The 20,316-nt window shown below is 40.2% G+C and overlaps 1 protein-coding gene across 1 annotated transcript in view; it reads right to left on the reverse strand.

The window, feature by feature from the left end:
* ppp2r5b (protein phosphatase 2, regulatory subunit B', beta) overlaps positions 1-20,316 on the reverse strand; it is a 41,361-nt gene that overhangs the window by 14,532 nt on the left and 6,513 nt on the right. Inside the window, exons 2-6 of the mRNA XM_061032071.1 lie at positions 5,562-5,758; positions 3,586-3,687; positions 2,735-2,827; positions 2,115-2,245; positions 868-927 (exon numbers count right to left, since the gene is read on the reverse strand). Coding sequence (XP_060888054.1) covers positions 868-927; positions 2,115-2,245; positions 2,735-2,827; positions 3,586-3,687; positions 5,562-5,758 — 583 coding nt within the window. The remainder of the gene's footprint in view (positions 1-867; positions 928-2,114; positions 2,246-2,734; positions 2,828-3,585; positions 3,688-5,561; positions 5,759-20,316) is intronic.

The raw sequence follows: 20,316 nt of genomic DNA on the forward strand, positions 1-20,316 counted from the left end.
TTTTTTATCTCCATCTCTCATACCCTCCCTTCATCTCTCTTTTCTCACCTTGGCTTCTTCCCTTTCCTTCCTACGTCTCTTTCTGGTCATCATTGACACCAGAGTTATCAAAGTCATTGTCCATTTTTTGATTTCACTTTTTTGACCAGGCGAAATGGTGGTTTGGTTTATCAAAAAGTGTCTCATGTTTTGAACCTCAGCATGCTTTATGGAGGGGAAAATGAAAGAAACGTCAACATGATTTTTACTAAAACATTCTAAATCTTAATACAACCGGGAAAGTCCGGAAACAAACTCAGAAATTTCAACAAGCAGTGACTTTAACTGACATTTTATCTCACATTTCTTTTTTTCCTGCCATCCTATGCATATCATTTAAGCTTCCTTTCTTGCACACACTTCAACTCCTTCTTCCTTTTTATTCTCCAACTGGCTTCCAGCAATAGATTACAAAAACCTCAGTCATCTTTTATTTATGTATTTACATTCCCTCTTCTTACTTTCCATCTTTACTTAACTTGTAATTCATCTCATGTGTAAAACCATCCGGCTTGATATTACTGTTGTGTTTATACCCCTTAAAAAAGAGAAAAAATAAATGCACGTTGTTTTGTTGTGTTGAGCAGCTGCAGTGGTGCTTATGCTTTCTCACTGTTTCTTCTGTAGTTTGCTGAAGTCACTGGGTTGCCCAGCTGTCTCATTCATGTGAGCAGCTGGGCAACCACAGTACGGTAGTAAATGTGTTCTTCTGTTCACACTCAACTGTAACTGCAGGCCGTGTTCCTACATCCTAAGAAGTGTGCCTTCATCCGGTGTACAGAGTATACGCTCTCAAGTGTGTGTGTGTGCATGATGGAGGACACATACCTGCCGAGGATTTCCAGAAGCTCCGCGACTCCATTGAAGTGCTCAGTTTCATATATGAACCTGAACGTCCGATAAAACAGAGAGTGAGAGAGAGAGAGAGAGGGAGAAATGATTCATCAGTTGATCAGGTAACTAGTGTTTGTAGTTTCTCAAAAAGTTAAAAATCACTGCAATTCTAGAAATTAAAAACCGGCAGGAAAAGATGACTGATCAATATAACGACGCACCATGTCTGATATACAACCATGTTACCTTTGTTATTGTGTCATGTGAGAGAGAAATGAAGGACTACTCCACATGAACCGATTTACGCTCACTATATCTTGACACTAAAATCAGTTTACTCCACACATTGATAATAGGACTATTTGAAGCACTGCAGCTCTCCTGGCTTTGCATTACATCGCAAACAAAACATTTCAAACACAACTCGTCAAAAAAAAAAGATGAAACCCGGTGATGTAAATCACTGCAGTCCTGTTTGTCAGAGCTGTTAAACAAATCACACAACCAGTTCGCTCTAAGGATGGATGCAGGATGGCTGATTCAGTGAATTAAGCACAGTCATGTTTGTACATGCCTTGTGTGTGTGTGTGTGTGTGTGTGTGTGTGTGTGTGTGTGTGTGTGTGTGTGCCTGCTTGCATGAGTGGCAGGATACGACTTTATCTGAGAATACGACTAAAAAAAAAACTAGTAAGAAATATTCCCTTACATGTCGACACTGCTTCTCAAAAGATGCTTCACGTCTCCCGTTCTCCTTTGTGTTATTGCCTTTTATAGGTGGTACAGAAAGCATTTTAAAGCCGCTCTAAGTGTTAATGTCTGTCCTCCCAGTTGGACTTCAGAGTCAGCAAATCTATCACTCTATAATATAATCAACAAATATGTGAACATTTTTTTTGCAAGGCCATCACCAATGGCGGTTAATTAAAAAAAAACAAGACACTAGTACTGATGCAGCTAAAGAGCAGTTAATTTGGCCTAACATTCAACGTGATGTATTAAAATTAAAGACCAGAATCTTATGAGGACGACCACAAATCGTTCTGTGCTGTGATATCGTGATTTATTTGTCCAAGCGATGCACCAACTAAAACAAAATGCATTACAGATAGAGAGTAAACCCGGCAGTTCTCCCTTCTGATGCTCTCTGTTTGCTAATGCTTGATTTATTGACTTTTTTGAAACGCTATAAATAGCACCTTGAAGCCCTGGGTATTGGAGGAAGGTGGGAGGCGGACTCTACCTGAGGAAGATGTTGTTAATCTGTTTGCGGATGTAGGCTCGGAGGCCCAGTAGTTTTCCATAGACGCGGTGCAGGATGGTCTTTAGGTACTCCCTCTCCCTGGGGTCCTCGCTGTCGAACAGCTCCAGGAGCTATACGCAACACACATGAGAATCACAGACTCAAATACAGGGTTTTTTTTTTTTTTTTGTAATATGGAGACTGTGGGAACCTTTTCTGATTGTATTCTCAAACATTCACACTTCTGTATCCAAGTTTTAACATGAAATTGAAAATAAATTGTGTTTTTTTTAACTATAGACCTACAGTAACCCCTCAATAAACACACACAAAAAAAAAAAATAGAGACTAGTTTTATACATCTTGAGTATCTGTGTCTACTCTTACAGCAGAGAATATATTTTACAGGATTAATTAGACTAAAGGTTATTCTCAAAATGTTCTAACTTGTACAAAAAAATAACTGCATATGGGTTTTTAAATTGACAACAGAGTAGGGAGCTTGACAGCGTGCAAATAACCAGGCTCCATTTGTAATACTTTACTATTGATCAGGATTTTAGAAACCCCTCGGAGCTTTAGATGTGACTCACTGACTCTTTGAGAAAGGGGAAGATTACCTGCAGGACAAACTTCTGGTCCACGTAGCGTTTGGCCATGGAGGGCTGGAAGTCTGGGCTCTCCAGGAAACGCAGAAAGAACTCGTACACCAGCTAACAGGGACACAACCAGCGAAAGACATAATTAAGTGTGTGTGTGTGTGTGTGTGTTAGTTTCTAAAATGAATAGTTTGACACTTTGCGAATTATTCATTGTGGTGCAGTGAGTTGGAATATCACACCACTCTCTGTCTGTGCAAAAACAGACTAACAATGATGATGATTTCAAAATAGGCTACAAATAAGCGAGAAAGATTTTCATTCCAAGGACGAGGACCTCGCAATAATGTGTTTGTACTCAAGGTTAATGACTGACAACAACCCCCCAAATGTCACTGAGACAACCATCTCAGGTCATATAATAAGAGTTCATCTGCTTGGCTAGATCTCTGTTTGTTATTCAGGAAGATAAAACAGGTTTCCTTTTTGCTCTAAACAGCAGATTTAACTGATGTAAAGCGACCTGTGAGTCAGTTACAGTATGTCTGCGAGGAGATAATGCTGAACGCTGCATTAACAGCAACACCAGGTGGGAGTTGTGTGCATTATGGCTTAGTCTGCTCTCCCAAAGTATGATGTACAACATATCCAAGGGCCCATTTGTCATGGTTGTTACTGACACTGCGCTGAGTTTCACCTTAATAACAAAACAAGCACAGAACAACTTCAAAGTCCCGAAGATTTTTTTTTTTAAAAGAGAACACATTTTTCCCTCCATTCTTCTTCCATTACCTCTGCAGAAAATGCATGAACCATACAGCCATTGATCTAACACAATAGGATTTTTTTTTTTTTTTTTTTGTATGTGGTACCTGCAGATGTGGCCAGGAGGCTTCAAGTGTGGGCTCATCTTCCTCTGGGTCAAACTCTGGATTCTCGCTGGGTGGGAGAGTCCGGAAGATATTTACAGAGATCTGAAAGACCAGGAGGAGAGCGAGGAAAAACAATCAGAAGTGGGAAAAGATGAAAATTGATGACGGTTAATGAGGGGTGTGAATCCAGATATGGGACAAGGGGGGAATAAGAAATACAAACAAGAAAAAGAGACATTTACAAAGAACCAAACGTTAAACAGCACATCCTGCTTAATGTTTCCAAACCTGTTGGTAAACCTCTGAGTAGATGTACTTTCAAAAAACTTGCTTTATGATTAATTGTTTGAACATTTTTTACTGTCCAGTGAGAGTATTGTCATAAAAAATCATTTTTTTTAATTTATTTTGTTGCTACACCAAATCGTCCCTCAGTATAAATCCAAGATCAAATTTTCAATCCAACTTTCAAGTCTTCAAGAGTCTTTGATTTAAAGCAGACTTCGATTGGTTTCTATCAGCTATAACGGGTGTAAAGTAGTAGGAGGTACTGCGCAAAAATATTAGATAAAAGCACTACAATCAAATGTGAAAAAAAAAAAAAAAAAAGGTTCAACCTCTTTTTCTCTTCAGCTATGGTCGGCCATATTTGATGCTGTTTGCAGACTGCCGATGGAGGAGAACTAATAAGCCATGCAACATGACTGCTCGCTATGTCATGATTTATTCAACAAATGCATTTCCACTGGCCATTTAGTGCATAAACCCTATTGCAAAAAGCAAATGTGCTGAGTCCCGACGCCTCCGTTGAGCATGATTTTCTTCTCAGATTTTTCTCTCTCTCATCTGTTTGCATTAGTAAAACTTTTCCCTGCAGGAGGATATGGCTAATTTCACATGGCTACATAACAACCCAATCATTTTGTATAGTCATTGTAAAAATAAAAAATACAGCTGTCCCGACATTAATCTGAAAACACACCACAGCATCTTCTCTCTCTTTAACTGATGGGTTCCTTCCTCTTTCCTGCTCCATTCATCCTCCACATCTTATTTATTCAACTTAATGACTTATTCATTCAAGTCCCATTGTTCCTTAACTCTAGACATTTGACTTTATTGGCTTGTATGCTGCAGCAACTTTTGCATTGAGTAGATGCAATATATTATCCTAAATGATATAGGAAGGATGTATTCATGATATTTGTCAAATTGACAGAACTTAGATCAGAAAAGAAATCCACAACATTTCATTGTTTCAGTTGGAGTATTTTGGCTCTGCACATGTTTTGTCTTTGCCTTACATTTAATTTATTTTCAGCTGGGACTTTGAATCTAACCGACGTCTCTTTAAACACACTTAAAAGCTTCAGCCATTTAATCCTATCCTGTGTGCTATCAGCGTTTTCACATCCTCTGTGTATAGTGACTTCATAACACCAGCCATATTCTCCGCTTACTTTAATTGCCGTCCTCAATCCCCTTTTTTTTCCGTTTCCTCCTTCCTCATATCCTCTGGGACCTCTGCAGCTCTGTCGTGCTGTCCACCACACTCACTCACGCTTTATCTTCCTTCTCCACCCTTCTCTTACTCGCCATCTGTGCAGCCTATTGCTACTAAGCGCCCTTTGCTAACACTTTAGCTCTCCTTTCCTTTTTTTCCACCACTCATTCACCTTCTCTTTTTCTCTCTCGCTTCATTTCTTCATACTCTTTGAAGCCTGCATATTACCTTCTGTCTATCTTTCTTTCCTTCCTTCACCCATCCCTCTTTCTTAGCTTATTTTCCTGCTGTGTGAAGATTTCCAGCTGTTCTATGTAAATATTCACCTGGCTTTGTCCTGTTCTCATCCACTATGATCATTGTTTTTCATAGTCTGGTTGAATTTATTATGCTTACTTGTGATTTAAATACTCATATGTCCATCACATCATCCATACCTTCAACCTCCCCCCATATCTTCCTCCCCACATACCATCTTTATAGCCTCTGGATACAGAGGCTCTATGAGGACTCCTCTGCTTGTGGCCACACTCTCCACCAGCTCGTTGAGTGCCGCACGTTTGATCTCCTTCCCCTTCAGGTCGGCCACGCAGTCCAGGAAATCAAACAGCACGCAGCACTGCTGCAGCTTCTTACAGAACAGGTCATGTAACTCTGCCACCGGGGCGTCTGTATGATTGAGAGGTAGGTAGGAAGACAGAAAGAGACAGAAAGCAGAGGTGTGTGAGACACTGGGGGTTAAAGGACAACAAAAAGGTGATGCTGCTGGGCCAGATGAGTCAGATGGGTTTCCTGAAAGGCGCTTTGTGTCTAATAGTGAAACGTTTGACAAAGTGGGAGGGTTGGAGTATACAGAGATGGCCGGTTCTTCTTTCAAATGTAATGAGGGAAAGAGAGCAGACTATTACTCCACAAACACTTTTGTACACACCCACTCACACAGAGGCTTGAATCCATCCACACACACACACACACACACACACACACACACACACACACAGAGACGTACACACACACACCTTCCTCCAGAGGCCTGTGTTGTATCTCAGTCCTATTACCTGTCAGAATCGTTCTCCAGACCTGTTCGTCACAATGAAACAACCTGCTGCCTGCAGTCAGATTAAAACATTGTACCTCCAAAAACACCACTTTCACAGATGTAGAGTAAGTAGCTGATGCCCGTGGATTACTGAACACATGCAGTGAGTTTTAAATTGATTGATCGGGCCTGGGGGTGTAAAACTTAACAGCTAATCTCGCAAACTATAAGAAAAAGGGGAAAAAAGGATACAAAGCAAAAAAGAGATTTACAGGCTTTGACAGCAGCCGAATGGGAATGCTTGTTTTTTTTCCATGAGTAACCAGATGATTGATGACTCGATCGCTTAATATAGCTGTGAAATATCCCGGATTTATAAACGTATAGCCTATATAAGACGGGTGTGAGTTTTAGTATGAGCAATATAATGCTGGCATATATTGAAATAGATGATTACAAAGACCTGAAATATCTCAGAAAATATTCTCCTTTCAAGGTGTTTTTGATGGTTTGGAAAACTTACTCCATGGGTTTTGAAGAGACAATTCTGGGTCTGGAATTTTTATTTCTTGGTTTGAAATTTCCACTTACTACCTAGTTTGGAAAACAGGGTCGTGGAAACCCGAAAACACTGGAAGGTAAATTACAAAAAAACCCAGAAGTGTATATAAAAAACCTGCAAATCAGTTTTACCAAATCAGGGAGTAACATTCCCAAACTAGGACATGGGAATTTCAAACCCGGAAGTGGTAATTCTCACGAATGTTATTTAAAAGTAAGAGTATGGTCTGAACATGACCCTAAGGAAACATGGCTTTAGATCACTTCTGTTGTCACAAAGTCGAGCTCTGACTGTCGAAAATGTCATTTAAAATTTAAATTATGATCTATAATGATGGTGGAATATCAAAGGTTTAAGGCTCACCACAGTAATTACAATTTGTCCTGAGTGCTTTGAACACATTAAATAAAAGTTCACTAAAGCCAAAGGGATTAACCCTCTTGGGACAATGAATGTCTGCATGAATTCTATTGCACTTCGTATGGACTAAGGCGCCAAAATGACCAACACAGTCATTGTTATCCTTTATGCCATACTATAATGGTTAAAATGGGAAATCCCATTATTTATGATTCCTTATGTTATAAATGTAAGCTTGGTAGGATATATATGAAGGCATCACTGTTTCCTGAGTTAATTTAAAAAAAGTGGGTGATTTAAAACAATGACTATTTGATGAACGCCGCCCCCCTGGTACACAGAAATTAAAAAAATAAACAAAACACTGACTCATGTTCCACCACAAAGAGAAAAGTGGTCTCACACTGGCCCTTATATGGTCTACCAAATATACCGGTAATTCAGTGTATACTGGTCATTCAGTGTATACTGGTAATACTGTTAATTCAGTGTATACTGGTCATTCAGTGTATACTGGTAATTCCGTGTATACTGGTAATTCAGTGCACTTTGAGGGCTCTGGAAAGGACGGGAGCAGTCTAGACTTAACTGTACAGAAGGAAAGGGGGATGATCCATTCTCCAAGACACACATACGCACTCACACTAACAGCAGGAGCAGATTACATTTAACCCTTCTTAACCCCAAGGTGGGAAAACACGAGGGTTAAGGGGGGCCGACTGGAGCTCTTCCAACCCCAGGCCTCCTCACCTCTTTGGGACACACCAGGACCATCTGCTCCCGTTGGCACTGGCCTTCACAACAATAGACAAGGACTGACATTTGCTTCATGTGTCAAGATGCAAGACACACACTCTAGTACGATCAAAGTGGTCATGAGTCTATCAAATATGACTTGGACCTGATTCCATACTACAGATGCTTTTATAAAAAGGGATCTGTTTTCACAAAGTGATTTATCGAAAGCCTAAAAAATAACAAACTTATCAAGTTACTGTTTGATAAAGTGCGTCAAATAAATCTTACAAAACTCAAACTAATCAAGAAAACTTTCTATATTTGGGGCAAACTTTAGTTAAGATTAAGAACAGTACAGTAAGACTCACTATATATGCAGATGATGGTGTGTTATTCATGTTTAGTCAGAAAAACCACGACTGGAATTTTTCTCTGGACTTCTGCTTGCTATATATGCAGATGATGGTATGCTATTTGTGTATAGTCAGAATAACACGACTGGTTTTCCATATTATTTTTTCAGTTCAACCATCAGCACAGGACTTGTGCCAACATCTTTTTTTGGGGGTTTCTTCAACCTTCCTTTTTGCCCTATTTACAGCTAGTGTTGACATGCATGAGCCTGTCCATTGAGCAATACTGAGCGGTCAATTTGTTATTGAGAATTGCAGCCATTTCTCAGCGACTGACCAAAGGTGTGACAACCACATTCACACAATTTTCAAACCATTTGTGAGGAAAAATAAGTGTGAAAAGTTTAAGAGTTGTTGAACTATTTGTCCTGACTTAGTTTTGAGAACAAATCTGTGCCTCTACAAGGAGACCAACAAACACCTATAAATGTGTTGTTCTTTGCTTCAAAGTAGCTGCAGCTTCAGTATTGATGTGGTCCTTACTCTTGATTGGTCTTTGCCTATTTTAGAGGTCCATCCTTTCCTTTTTTTTTCTTTCCTGTTTTTCTTTATCTTTTTTTCCCCTCATCCTTCTTATCTGCCATTTCCTTTCTCCACTGAATTCTCATTGCGCCCCTTTTCTCTGTATTCTCCTTCCATCCCTCCCTTCTTGTTCTCCCTCTGTAGACACACTGTGAAGGTGAAATCTAATCCATTTTTAATGGAAAGTAATTGTATGAAGATGTGCTGGGACTGAGGAAAAAAAATGGGAACAGAGTGCGGTGAGGAGACGAAGGGAAAGAAGAAGAATGTATGTATGTTCTGGACACAGAGAGATAGAGAGCGTTGAGAAAAAGAACTTGGTGGGTCACATGAGAGCAAGTGTGGGAAAGAGTGAAGAGAATAAAACGACAAGAAGGAAAAAAGAGGAAGATTGAGGGAGATGAAACAGGAAGAGCCCCGTACATGTTTTTGGAAGTGGTAAATATACTTAGAATGTATAGCGCGTTTCTCTTCTGACTACTCAAATCACTTTTGCACTACATGTCCCAATCACCCATTCACACACTGATGGCAGAGGCTGCTGCGTGAAGTGACTGCCTATCAGCACTGATCCAGTTCAGGGATTCAAAACCCCAACCTTCTTTCCGTCCGGTTGAGAGAAGACCAACTACCACTGAGGCACAGCTGCCCCGTTTTAAGGCAAATGGTAAACTTGGAAGAAAAAAGAAACGGCTCAGAAGCCGGTTGCCCAATGCGGCGGTAAGGAAACAAACGTGAGGTACTGCTGAGCGATTGCAGTTTTGCTCGTGGCTGTGCTATTATTAGGTCAACGCAGGTTGCTCCAGACCCATTCATTTGAAACAGCTTTTAATATCATGTCAGAGCGCTGATTAGAATATCCACCAAGATCATAATCACGGCGAGTGAGTCATTTATACTGAGCTTTTTCACGTCTCTGACAATACAAATTGGTGTTTTGAATGAGCAACAAGCTTAGCCGTGATTCAATCTTGAATGCACATTAAATTCATGTTGTGAATTTGTGTGCCTTCACTTACTCCTCAGGAGTGCACTCCAAATGTCAACATGGCACACCTTTATACTTGCATTACCACAACTATAAAATCATGTTAAAATCAGTGATCTTGAAAATGCTTTAAACTTTAGATGGCAGATTATCTTCATGACTGTGAGCCAGAATATCTTCTCAAGTAACTAACTTTTCAATGACTGTCTTTTAGTCCCCTTATATTATTAAGAACTCATTCTCTGCTGTGACCTTTTTTACATCACCACTTGTAATGTGAAAGCAAAACACTAATACTCACAACATTTATCTCAGAGCATTGTTGTGTGTTTCTGCCCTTTGTTTTAAGTTGTTAGGCCTTCAGAATTACTTTTGGTTCACCCTCACCACATTTGACATGGAGCTTTTTTAGTTAACAAACCTCTTCAACCTTTGGTACGGCACCTGCGCAGAATCATAGAGCTGACACTCAAAGTAAGCTACTTTGTACATTGAGAGGAACATTAAACAACACATGTTCTCAATATTTTCCCTTAAGGTGAAACCCAACTTTCAGAAAAGTTAAACAGTGTTGGGCAGGAACATGACTCATAACAGATACTTACATTGCCTTAAAACTTCTGGTAATATCATAATACGTTGTTTTGCCAACGAAATAAAGACATTGGAAGATTCATTTTTAAAAAAGTGATCACATTTAAATGCAATGTTCACAGCTACCACTTTAAGAGGCTAAAAGTGTGGGCTTTGAAATCATTATAACACCTATTTAGCAAAGCTTGTCTGTGTATTTAACCAACTTTTGAGCACCAGGAATATGTAACACCAAGTAGGTATTTCCATGGAAACCAGGATACTGTGGCATGAAAACACAACTCAGCTAGCTGTACACTTTTCTCTCTCTAATCTGGGATGTGTATGAACCTATCTCAGTGAGGACCAAATGGGCAAACAAGTAATAAAAGAAAGTTCCAGTAAAGTCTACCTGCAGGTTAACTCACATTTGTTTGGTGTATTTGGAAAAATGACGTGTTAAACCTCAGCAGCGCACGCTCAATGAGAGATTCCCTCTTTGTCTGAAATAGGAGCTGTAGATGGTAAAACAGCAGTAACAAAAGAAAAAGACAGATTCAGTTTAATAACTAATGAATGATTGTGTTTCTGCACGTACAGAGGAGTGCTTTATTATTGCCTATAAAACATTAAACTGCCAGACATTTAGAGAAGTCTCCTGATAAATGTCTCTCCACAAACATGAACTGGGCGAGGTTAGCAGCCTACTCTTCTTTCACAAACTCTGATGAAAAAAAAATATATATATTATATTTTGAAACTGATCCAGGTTGCTGAACACAAATTGTTGGTGGGGGTGACAGTGACAGCGGTGTGAGAAACATTGCTCTGTTAGATTCATGCTGTGGATTTAGTTTGTTTGGTTTTTGCAGATAGTACTGGTTGTGCCATGTGTGAATGATTTTTCCATGACAACATGCCGCTCTTCACTTTGTAACCTCTCCCTCAATCACCTGTAATTGTATTTTAAATAACATGTGACAAATAAATCGATTAATTGACTGAAGCTCATCAGTTCAAAAGTTATCAAAAAACTCACTCCCTGTACTGTGTTTGCCAACCCAGACACGAGCTTATCAGACCAATTTTTTTTTTTTTTTAAACCATGCAGTATGTAACTGTGACTTCTGCAGCCAGCCTCAAGCAGGCGAAAAAAAAAACTGCAGGATTTAGCACTTTTGCATCTGCTTCAATTTTCAACAGCGGAGGTTGCCGCTTGGTTTTAATGAGCAAGAAAAAAAAAAGCAAGTGGTGAAGCACATTTGACCGCCACGCCAGGAATCTTTCTCTTTTTGTGTCGATGAGAAAAAGGTTAGAGAAAAAGCAACCAAAAGAATGAAAAAAGGCAAAAAAAAATATTAACTTTACTGCTAATACTGTAGATTTTTTTGAAATATAACTCAAACAGGAACAAAATGTAATTTCTTGGGGGACTACTTTCTGTGGCGGTTTAATCCACATTTTGTAGGCTACTAGCAATGATTTGCTGCAGGATGCTGTGTATGTAGGATTGACTCAAAATAAACTACAGTACCCAGTGTTCATTGTAATAAAGGAACATGCAACCAGTGCTTATGTGTTTTTTTAATTTTGGGGGGAAAACACTGAGTGGAAAAAAAAGGTTTTGGGCAGAGATACTTTTCAGTTGGATTCATTAATTTTATGTGTTTGTCTTTTCTGTTGATGAATTGACAATAAGATAAAATAGTGAACTCTATCTGGACATTTACTGTGAATGCAAGGAGGGTGGAGAGGCTGATACTAAAGATGACGCGGACCAGAGTGAGGGAACGACAGCCTGTGACACTGAAAAGATGGTGGCAGCGAAAGGAGGAGAGGGGAAGCATTTGGCAAAAAGAGCGACGCCGTATAAGACAGAGCAGTGCCGAGCGCCCTGCAACAGCATCAACACACAAACACACACACACACACACACACACACACTCACAGCTGCACAAATCTAAATATAGTCCTGCTGAAGAAAGACACAGAGAGGAGCGGAGGAAGAATCTGGGGAGGAAACAGAAAGGAGAAGGGGAGCGGTATAGGGTTAAAAGATGACATCATCCCCTTTAGCTCTCCTCCTGCCTCTCTCTCTTATCTTTCCATCACTAGGTACCTCCCTTCTTTCCCTCCCTTCACTCTCTCCATCTTACCCACCCCTCCTTTCCTCCAAACCGTCAATCTCTCTGAGCGATTTTTTTTTCTCCCCCTCCTCAAATGAGCAAGTACTGCTCTAGTCTTTAAATAACAGTTATTCTGTTTGGGGCTGTGTGTGTGTGTGTGTGTGTGTGTGTGTGTGTGTGTGTGTGTGTGTGTGTGTGTGTGTGTGTGTGTGTGTGTGTGTGTGTGATAGAGAGAGACAGCTTCTGTTTTAGCTACCATGCAAGCCGCCTCTGCATCTCTGTCATCACACACACACACACACTCATGCTCAATGCACAGATTCAGTGACGCAGGGAGTAAAAGAGAATGGGGAGGGAGGGGGGAAAGAGAGAGAGAGAGAGAGTGAGACGGCGGGAGGGCGATCGAGGCAGATAAAGGAGCCAAGCAGGAAAAAGACTTGGTTATAAATAGTGAAGGGAAGCAACAGCAATCAGAAAGTGCAGTGTGGAAGTCAGAACAGTATAAATATCACCTTAAGGGGTTTAAGTGACGTGCTTTAAGTCTATCTCTAAATAATCTAATCCTCCCGATAAACATAAACACATCCACGACCTGACTAACTGTCTGGGAAACAGGTGCAGTACATTGTCCTTTAACTTGCTTATACACGCCGTGATTAGAATGAAGAAGGTGCAGGGATGTTATCACCCGTGATTGACTACATCCCGGCTCCCATCACCGAAGAGTAAACAGCTATTTACCTGCCAAGAAAGAACAGGACAAATCATCCTGCTGCTTTAGAGCAGGAAATACTTGGAAGCCACCATTTGGTGATGGTACCAAGAATAGGTAAAGTCCCCCGCCTGGGCGTTAGCATATATCCTGTAAACAGAGTTGTATGTACAGTATGTCACTGATTATCAAGCGGATCATGCTTGAAGAAATATGGAGGGGAAAGAGGACCCGCTAAGTGTTATTTTGTTATCCTCTCTAGAGTGTCTGCCCATCATGTTAACAATAGATATCAGCAAATTATGAACAGATCATCCTTTCAATAAGTCGTGTAAAATACTAGAATTTAAACTGCAAAAACAGCACAGAGAAGACCCGTTTTATATTTTCAGAATAAAAAATTACATCAGCACAAATGAAAGTGTGTTAGTGTTATTTGGGTCCAATGATGCGCTTGATGTGTGCTCTTTAAATGACTACTTAGACTCAAAATAAACTACAGTACCCAGTGTTCATTGTAATAAAGGAACATGCAACCAGTGCTTATGTGTTTTTTTTAATTTTGGGGGGAAAACCCTGAGTGGAAAAAAAAGGTTTTAGGCAGAGATACTTTTCAGTTGGATTCATTAATTTTATGTTTTTGTCTTTTCTGTTGATGAATTGAAATCAGCTCTTTAAATGACTACTTGTATTTTCAGATGCTTAATGAAAACAATGCAACACAGCTTTGCACTGCAGGCAAAGCATGGCATATTTTGTGCGAGGACTTCCAGGTAAACGCAGGGCTGATGATGAACCTGCACCACACGTCACAACTACTAAATGTGATGAGTCATAGCTCACCCCTCGGGCTAGTGCCAACATGCTACCTGTGTGAAATAGGTTTTTTGCAGTTGCCTCAATCCAACACAAAATACAGATCAAAGCTGGACATGGAAAATGAATTCAGAGCGGCAGTGTCACAGCTGCACCACAGACTTAAGAAGATCTTTAGCACAAAACGAGCCAAAACTAGTCATTGGAATTATCGCAGGACTGGACGTTCTTAAAGGAGATTTTTAGCATTTTTTTCTGTTTCTTTTATGACATCAACAGCTTTAGCAACAAGCTTATCCACATAGTTGAGCATTTAGCCTCTAAGTATCAAAAGACAAGAAGCTACCAGTGCTTTTACAGAATGCTAACCTTAAACCCAAACCAAGTAAGCAACTAGCTTATCAACGTAGCTTATCATTTAGCAGCTAACTTACAAAAACAACAGGCTACAGGTGGCTATTGAGGTGTGGTTCGTCCAAAATGAAAAAAGTAATTTTATCTGTCACTTGTTTGTAGTGATTATTCATATAAATATACTTTTTGCCCACACTTTGGACTAGAGCATCACTCAATGGTTATCAAACAAAATAAGCAGCTATAGCTTAAACTAGTGGCTAACCTAGTGATGCGTTTGGAAGCTAATGGGTCAGAAATTTCACTAAGAAGTAAGTGAAGACAAAAACATAGCTCAAAGAAGACTGGATTTTAGACTTAACTTTAATGCCAATGCTATTTCAGTCTCCACAACTGTTTCAATGAATAAAAACAGTTCAGTATTTCCAGGTGATTGAAAAACATACTATAGCACAAAGTCTACACGGGCTGAATTCAAAGGGTGCACAGACAGAAAAATCTAATTTTCTCTTTTACAAAAGCAGTTAGAGAAGGGTAAGCCATGGCAAAAAAGATTAAGTGGTGCGCTAAACCCATCTTTAAATAATCCAATGTTACTAATAATATACATTTCCACCGCACAGCACAATGAACAGAGAGCCGTGGTGTTGGAGACTGTGGTTCACGTCTTCATGCTTTGTTGCTTGTAGTGATTAGGTGCCTACTCTCCCTGTAATCAGCTGAATCACTTTCAATAAATAGATTTCACAGGCAGACATGGCAACTGGACACGTCTCCTCTTGTATCCGCAAGTGTGAATTCTGCTCGACCGCTGAATGACTTTCAAGATATTTTACGATATTAAAATTCTCCTGTTCATGCAATATCTGCTGCGCCAAATGTAAACGTAAATTGGAGACAGTAAGTAAACAAATATTGGAGATGGTTAGCTCAGCTGGAGACATCCTCAACATTTGATTAGCAGCTTTGCAACCCTCACTTGTAGAATAATAATCTGTTGGTTTGCTGTGCAGTGTATTTATCAGGCTCAGGGTTTTTATTTTCACACCGCTGCTGCAGCTCTTCACACACAAGGAAATGTGAAAAATGAGAAGATAAATCTCACATTTTCTTGTTCTTGATTTAGCCAGAGGAGGCTGTAAATCACCGCAAATATTTGGACGTACTTTCTGCTCTTTGTGTAACATCCAATCTGAAATAAATCCTTCTTACCAATTTCCTTCTAGAGGGATTCATAATACGTCACCTCTGCATTTTTTATGTTTTATTTCATTTGCTTTCTCAGCTATGCTCTGCCGTACAAGAAGAGGAGCACATTTATAAGTGAACACACAGACAGGTGACACTTAAAATGATCAAACCAGAGTGCTTATGTGTCCGAGCATTAGCGTATTCCTTTAAGAATCACTCTCTGGTGACACAGCTGCGTTTGTGGTTATTGCGCTGCTAGAGCCGTTTCATTACATCCTCGTCCCTGCAATATCCTCGTCCTTTTTTTAAAAAAATCTTTTACCTCTCAGTCCCTCCTCCTCCCTCTGTTCCTCCTCCACCTGTCAGCTAAATGTTCAGTCATTTCCTCTTTCCTCATTCACTCCACTTCTTTCGTCACCCCCCTCACTTTCTGCCCGACTCTCCCTTTTAATTGATCTGAGACAGTCATAGAGCAGAAACTACTCCATTCTGTAACCTAATACCAGACCCATCCAGCTGGCCTCTCCCTTTTGAAACACACACACACACACTAACACACACACACAGTCATTCTATCTCCCACATACAATCTGAGTGAGAAGGTTACTGTTTTACGGTAAACAGCACGTTTAAAACAAAGCCTGCCATATCAATGTTAGCCAATGTTATCATGACGGGGACAAAAACATATGTCGGACAAAAAATAAAAAGGGATACAGGCACAATATATCCTCTCATACAGGTTGCCATGGTAACTAAATCACATGAGGTTAGCCTACACATGGCATAGGCACTTCATTTTACCATCCACTGGTAATCTTCACTTGAACATGGTACACCTTGCACAGTTCAGCCACAACTCAGTGTTTCAGTGGAGCCTCTGTCCACTTTGCAAAGAGCAAAACATGTGGATATAAAATATGCATACACAGCGTGCATATTTCAATCGGCAGCCAAGCAAACCAAAAAAACCCAACTCAGGAGAATAGGTACCATCTGGTTTTATTTTTTTAAGAAGAGAAAGCACTATTGCGTTATCATGATGGGTTAAAGGGCCACATACAAGACCAAGATCTGGGAAGCATGGTCACACTAGAAAAGAATCACATTCAAATACATCCTGGTGTCTAAGGTAAGTTAACCCTAACCCTGAGCCTGTTTTAGCAAGGTACTGATCTTGTAAACATTGCACCAATGTGAAGGATATGGATAATTGGTAAACTCATGTGGATCAGAGCAGTTTGCTGCTGTAAGTGTGTCTCTCTCCATTTCTCTTCATCTCCCACTTTCTCGGCCTAACCCCATGTGGCTGTTCACCGATGAGTCAGGTACTGCTTGAGGTTTTTGCCTGTTAAAAAGAAAAGTGTTTGCTTTCACTGTCAGCAAGTGAAGGAATAATGCTGGGTCATCATGGGAGAAAAATGGATTGATCGGATGAAATAAAATGACAGGGAAAAAAAAGGTCCAGTATTAGGAATACCGGTCTGGGAGCAGGTCAAATGTTAGCCCAACCCGTGCTGAGACGTCCTCTTTTTTTCACCTCTTGTTTCAAATCAGTCAACAGAACTTGCGTGGCTAAAGGGCAAAATCTGACCCCTCCCGAATACAGCTGACGTCAGGAGAAACAGGGGACATTCAAATTCTGATCGTCCTTGCATATAGGTCAGGTATTTTAGAATGAAGCCATGCTCCGTCAAACCAATCGGACATCACTGCTCATGATAGGCTGCTGGGGAAAAAAAAAACTGTGCGAAAAAACGAGGGCCGCCCTTTCCCACCATCCAACGCCTGTGGGCGAGTGAAGAATCTTGGCAGAGAATATCAATGCTACCATGACTGCAGCCGCCGTTTAATCCCACAGCGTTTACCTCGGCATTATCTGTGATGTTGAGACGGAATGCGGAGGTGTCGCAGCTTGAATGTGCGGTTCGGGATCGTAGCATAATGTCTATCCTTTCCGTGAGGTTAACTTAGATGTTAATGTTTGAAAATCTCAGCCACAGAAGTAGCAGGAGGAAGTGGATAGTATGAAAACTATATGTAGCTGTTGTTAATGATGAATGGTCAATGGACTTGAGCTTGTGCGGCGCTTTTCTATAGTGTTCTGATTACTCAAAGCGCTCTTTACACCGCATGTCACATCTACCCATTCACTCACTGATGGCAGAGGCTGCTATGTAAAGTGTCCATCAGAAGTAACTAATCCCACTCATATGCCACACGACGACGCAGCTGGAAGATTTCGGGGTTAAGAGTCTTGCCCAAGGACACAGCAAACATGTTGCTTCCGGTTGTGAGAGACGACCGACTCTACCACTGAGCCAGAGCCGCCCCATAAACGATGTGAGTAGAGCATTTATGCAACATGCATCAAAACAAATCTCCCCTCTCTGTTTGTTTGGTAGTTACCCTGAAACCCTCATTTTTACATTTGTAAGCTTAGAGTGTATTTGCACGTTTTATAAAGCCGGTACAGTTTGTCCCCGTATACTATAACTCTATTATATTTGTGTGAGGTGGTCTTTTTAGATTTCATTGCAGAAATGTCTAACGGCAATTTTCCTTTCTAATCCGTCCATTGTTAGCTGGGAAAATGTCGCATTTTTGAGAACATTACGAATCACAAATATGTATTTTTGTTCATCACAGACAGCGGGGGGGGGGGGGTTTGAAATTAATCATTTCATCCAAACTGAAGGCTTGAAAAAGTAACTTTGACATGTCAAACGGTATCTAGTGGGCTGATAGCTGAATCAGACAGGTGCTTAGATGCAAAGCTACTAGACATCCCAGTTGCAAAAAAAAAAAAAAAAGGACAACAAAGGTTTGCTGGTGTGCAATACATATCATTATCGTAACAGGTAGCTTGAGCACATGAACCGATACTTAACACGACTGCCTTACCTAAAATGTCAACATTTCATTCTTCCTGCTCTAACACTCGCCATCTGTTTCTCAGTGCAGCATGATTCAATTCCAAAGTGGTGCTTATTGTATATCTGCAGGGTGTTCTGCTGCTTTCAAAGATGCTTTAGCAGCACAATGGCTTTCCATGCAGGAAAGGCAGATTTAACACTCTCTAACCTCACACGCCATCCTTTAGGGCCTGACAGTTATTCAAAGCCACTCAGCAGCCCTTTGAAAAGCTACTAATGCTGGTGTCCACTGATGGAAAAGTCAAGGACAGAAACCATCACACACGCTACAAGGACATTTATTTTTCATGGTTAAATAGCAGTTAGACATACTAGTGCTGGTTTGCAATGCTGAAGGCTGTTTTTTATATATGAATAACCTGATAGAGAGCTTTTCGACTGATGATTTTGTTCTGCTGGTTTGAGGATTCAGCACCTAGATGAGCAAACACAAGCAGAGCATGTTTGACTCATTTTCAAAACAGCAATTAGACATGCCGCTGTTCTGCTGCTCCGTAAGAGATTTTAAACAGCTAGGTATCAATTTTTGATGAGCGGGAATCCAACAACAACAACACATTTGACTATAAGAAACAGCTGTTAAAAAAAAATCAATTGTCCGCGTTTTACTTGATCTGATTCTGTTTTCCAAATCATAAAGTAGTGACCTAAGAAAATGTGTTTTTTTTCTTGTAAGTAGGGCGACGAAACCATGGCCTCTCATGACACCGATTTTAAATGATTGGTAATAGTATGCTCATCTTGTGACTTCCGAAAACAGATCCTTTTTTGTCCTCTTGGAAAATACCAAAAACTATTCTGAAAAGTCCTTTTTTAATACAACATAGGCATCAGCTCTCCTGTCACGTCACCCTAGGTCTATGTGAGATGTGTAGATCAGTGGACCTGCAGACTGAGCTGAGCTGAACAGAAAGTCTGTTTTGTGTTGTTGTTGGGTTTTTTTGGGGGGGTTTTTTCTCCTGCTGAGATAGCTGCGGGCTGCAACAATGCTCCACAAGATCTCAAGATAGACAAGAAAGTGTCCCATGATCACTCTGCATGCTAACACAATCACAAACACACACACACACACACACACACTCTGGCTTTAATAAATACTCGCACTGCAGGGCCTCCGTAAGATTTCACCCTCACTCTGCTCAAAATAACACCACTGACTCACTGCATAGTACAACTCACAAATGTCAAACCCTTTCCTAACCCTAATCCTTTATCATTATTCATTATCCTACAACATTTCCATTAGCTATACTGTGATATTTCTTCTGACAATGGAGGTTGTTTTTACTAACAGTGACACTGTTTCTTGGAGTGATGTAATTACAGTCCATCCTCGTGTGTTGCAACACAGCGATGAAACTAGCAGCGACTCTATGCTAATCATGTTCTCCATCTGTTGTTATATAATGATGATATTTCTTCCTGTGCTTCTTTCGGTTCCTGTCTTTTATGATGTCATACTTTATAACCTGTCATATTGTTACTTTTCACAGATAAAGTAACTCAGTGTGGAAGGTATTTTTCACCTGGATGACTCATCCTATCTGCAACTAACTAACTGCAAGCCAAAGTGTTCTTAAAAGCTGATCACATTTTGATTTTGCTACACGCTGAGGGTGTATGTCTTGTGTGTTTTCCAGTGCACAGATTCGATTCAGCCATTTTAACATCCAGTAAAAGGAGAGAGGGAAGCCTTACGAATTAAGAGGCATTTGAAACCGAACACATCTCAAGGTCAAAAGCAAAGAGTCTGGTGCCGCCTTGCTTGGTTGGAATATCCTCTATTATTTTGATTAGGTAAAGACACTTGCAATAATCTTCACCTCTTTAAATAAATAAAAAACCATCCCAGACTACATTTGTGTAATGTGGGCAACACATACATCTTAAAAATGTG

Source organism: Labrus mixtus, chromosome 23 (genome assembly GCF_963584025.1).
Source record: "Labrus mixtus chromosome 23, fLabMix1.1, whole genome shotgun sequence".
NCBI lineage: Eukaryota > Metazoa > Chordata > Actinopteri > Labriformes > Labridae > Labrus > Labrus mixtus.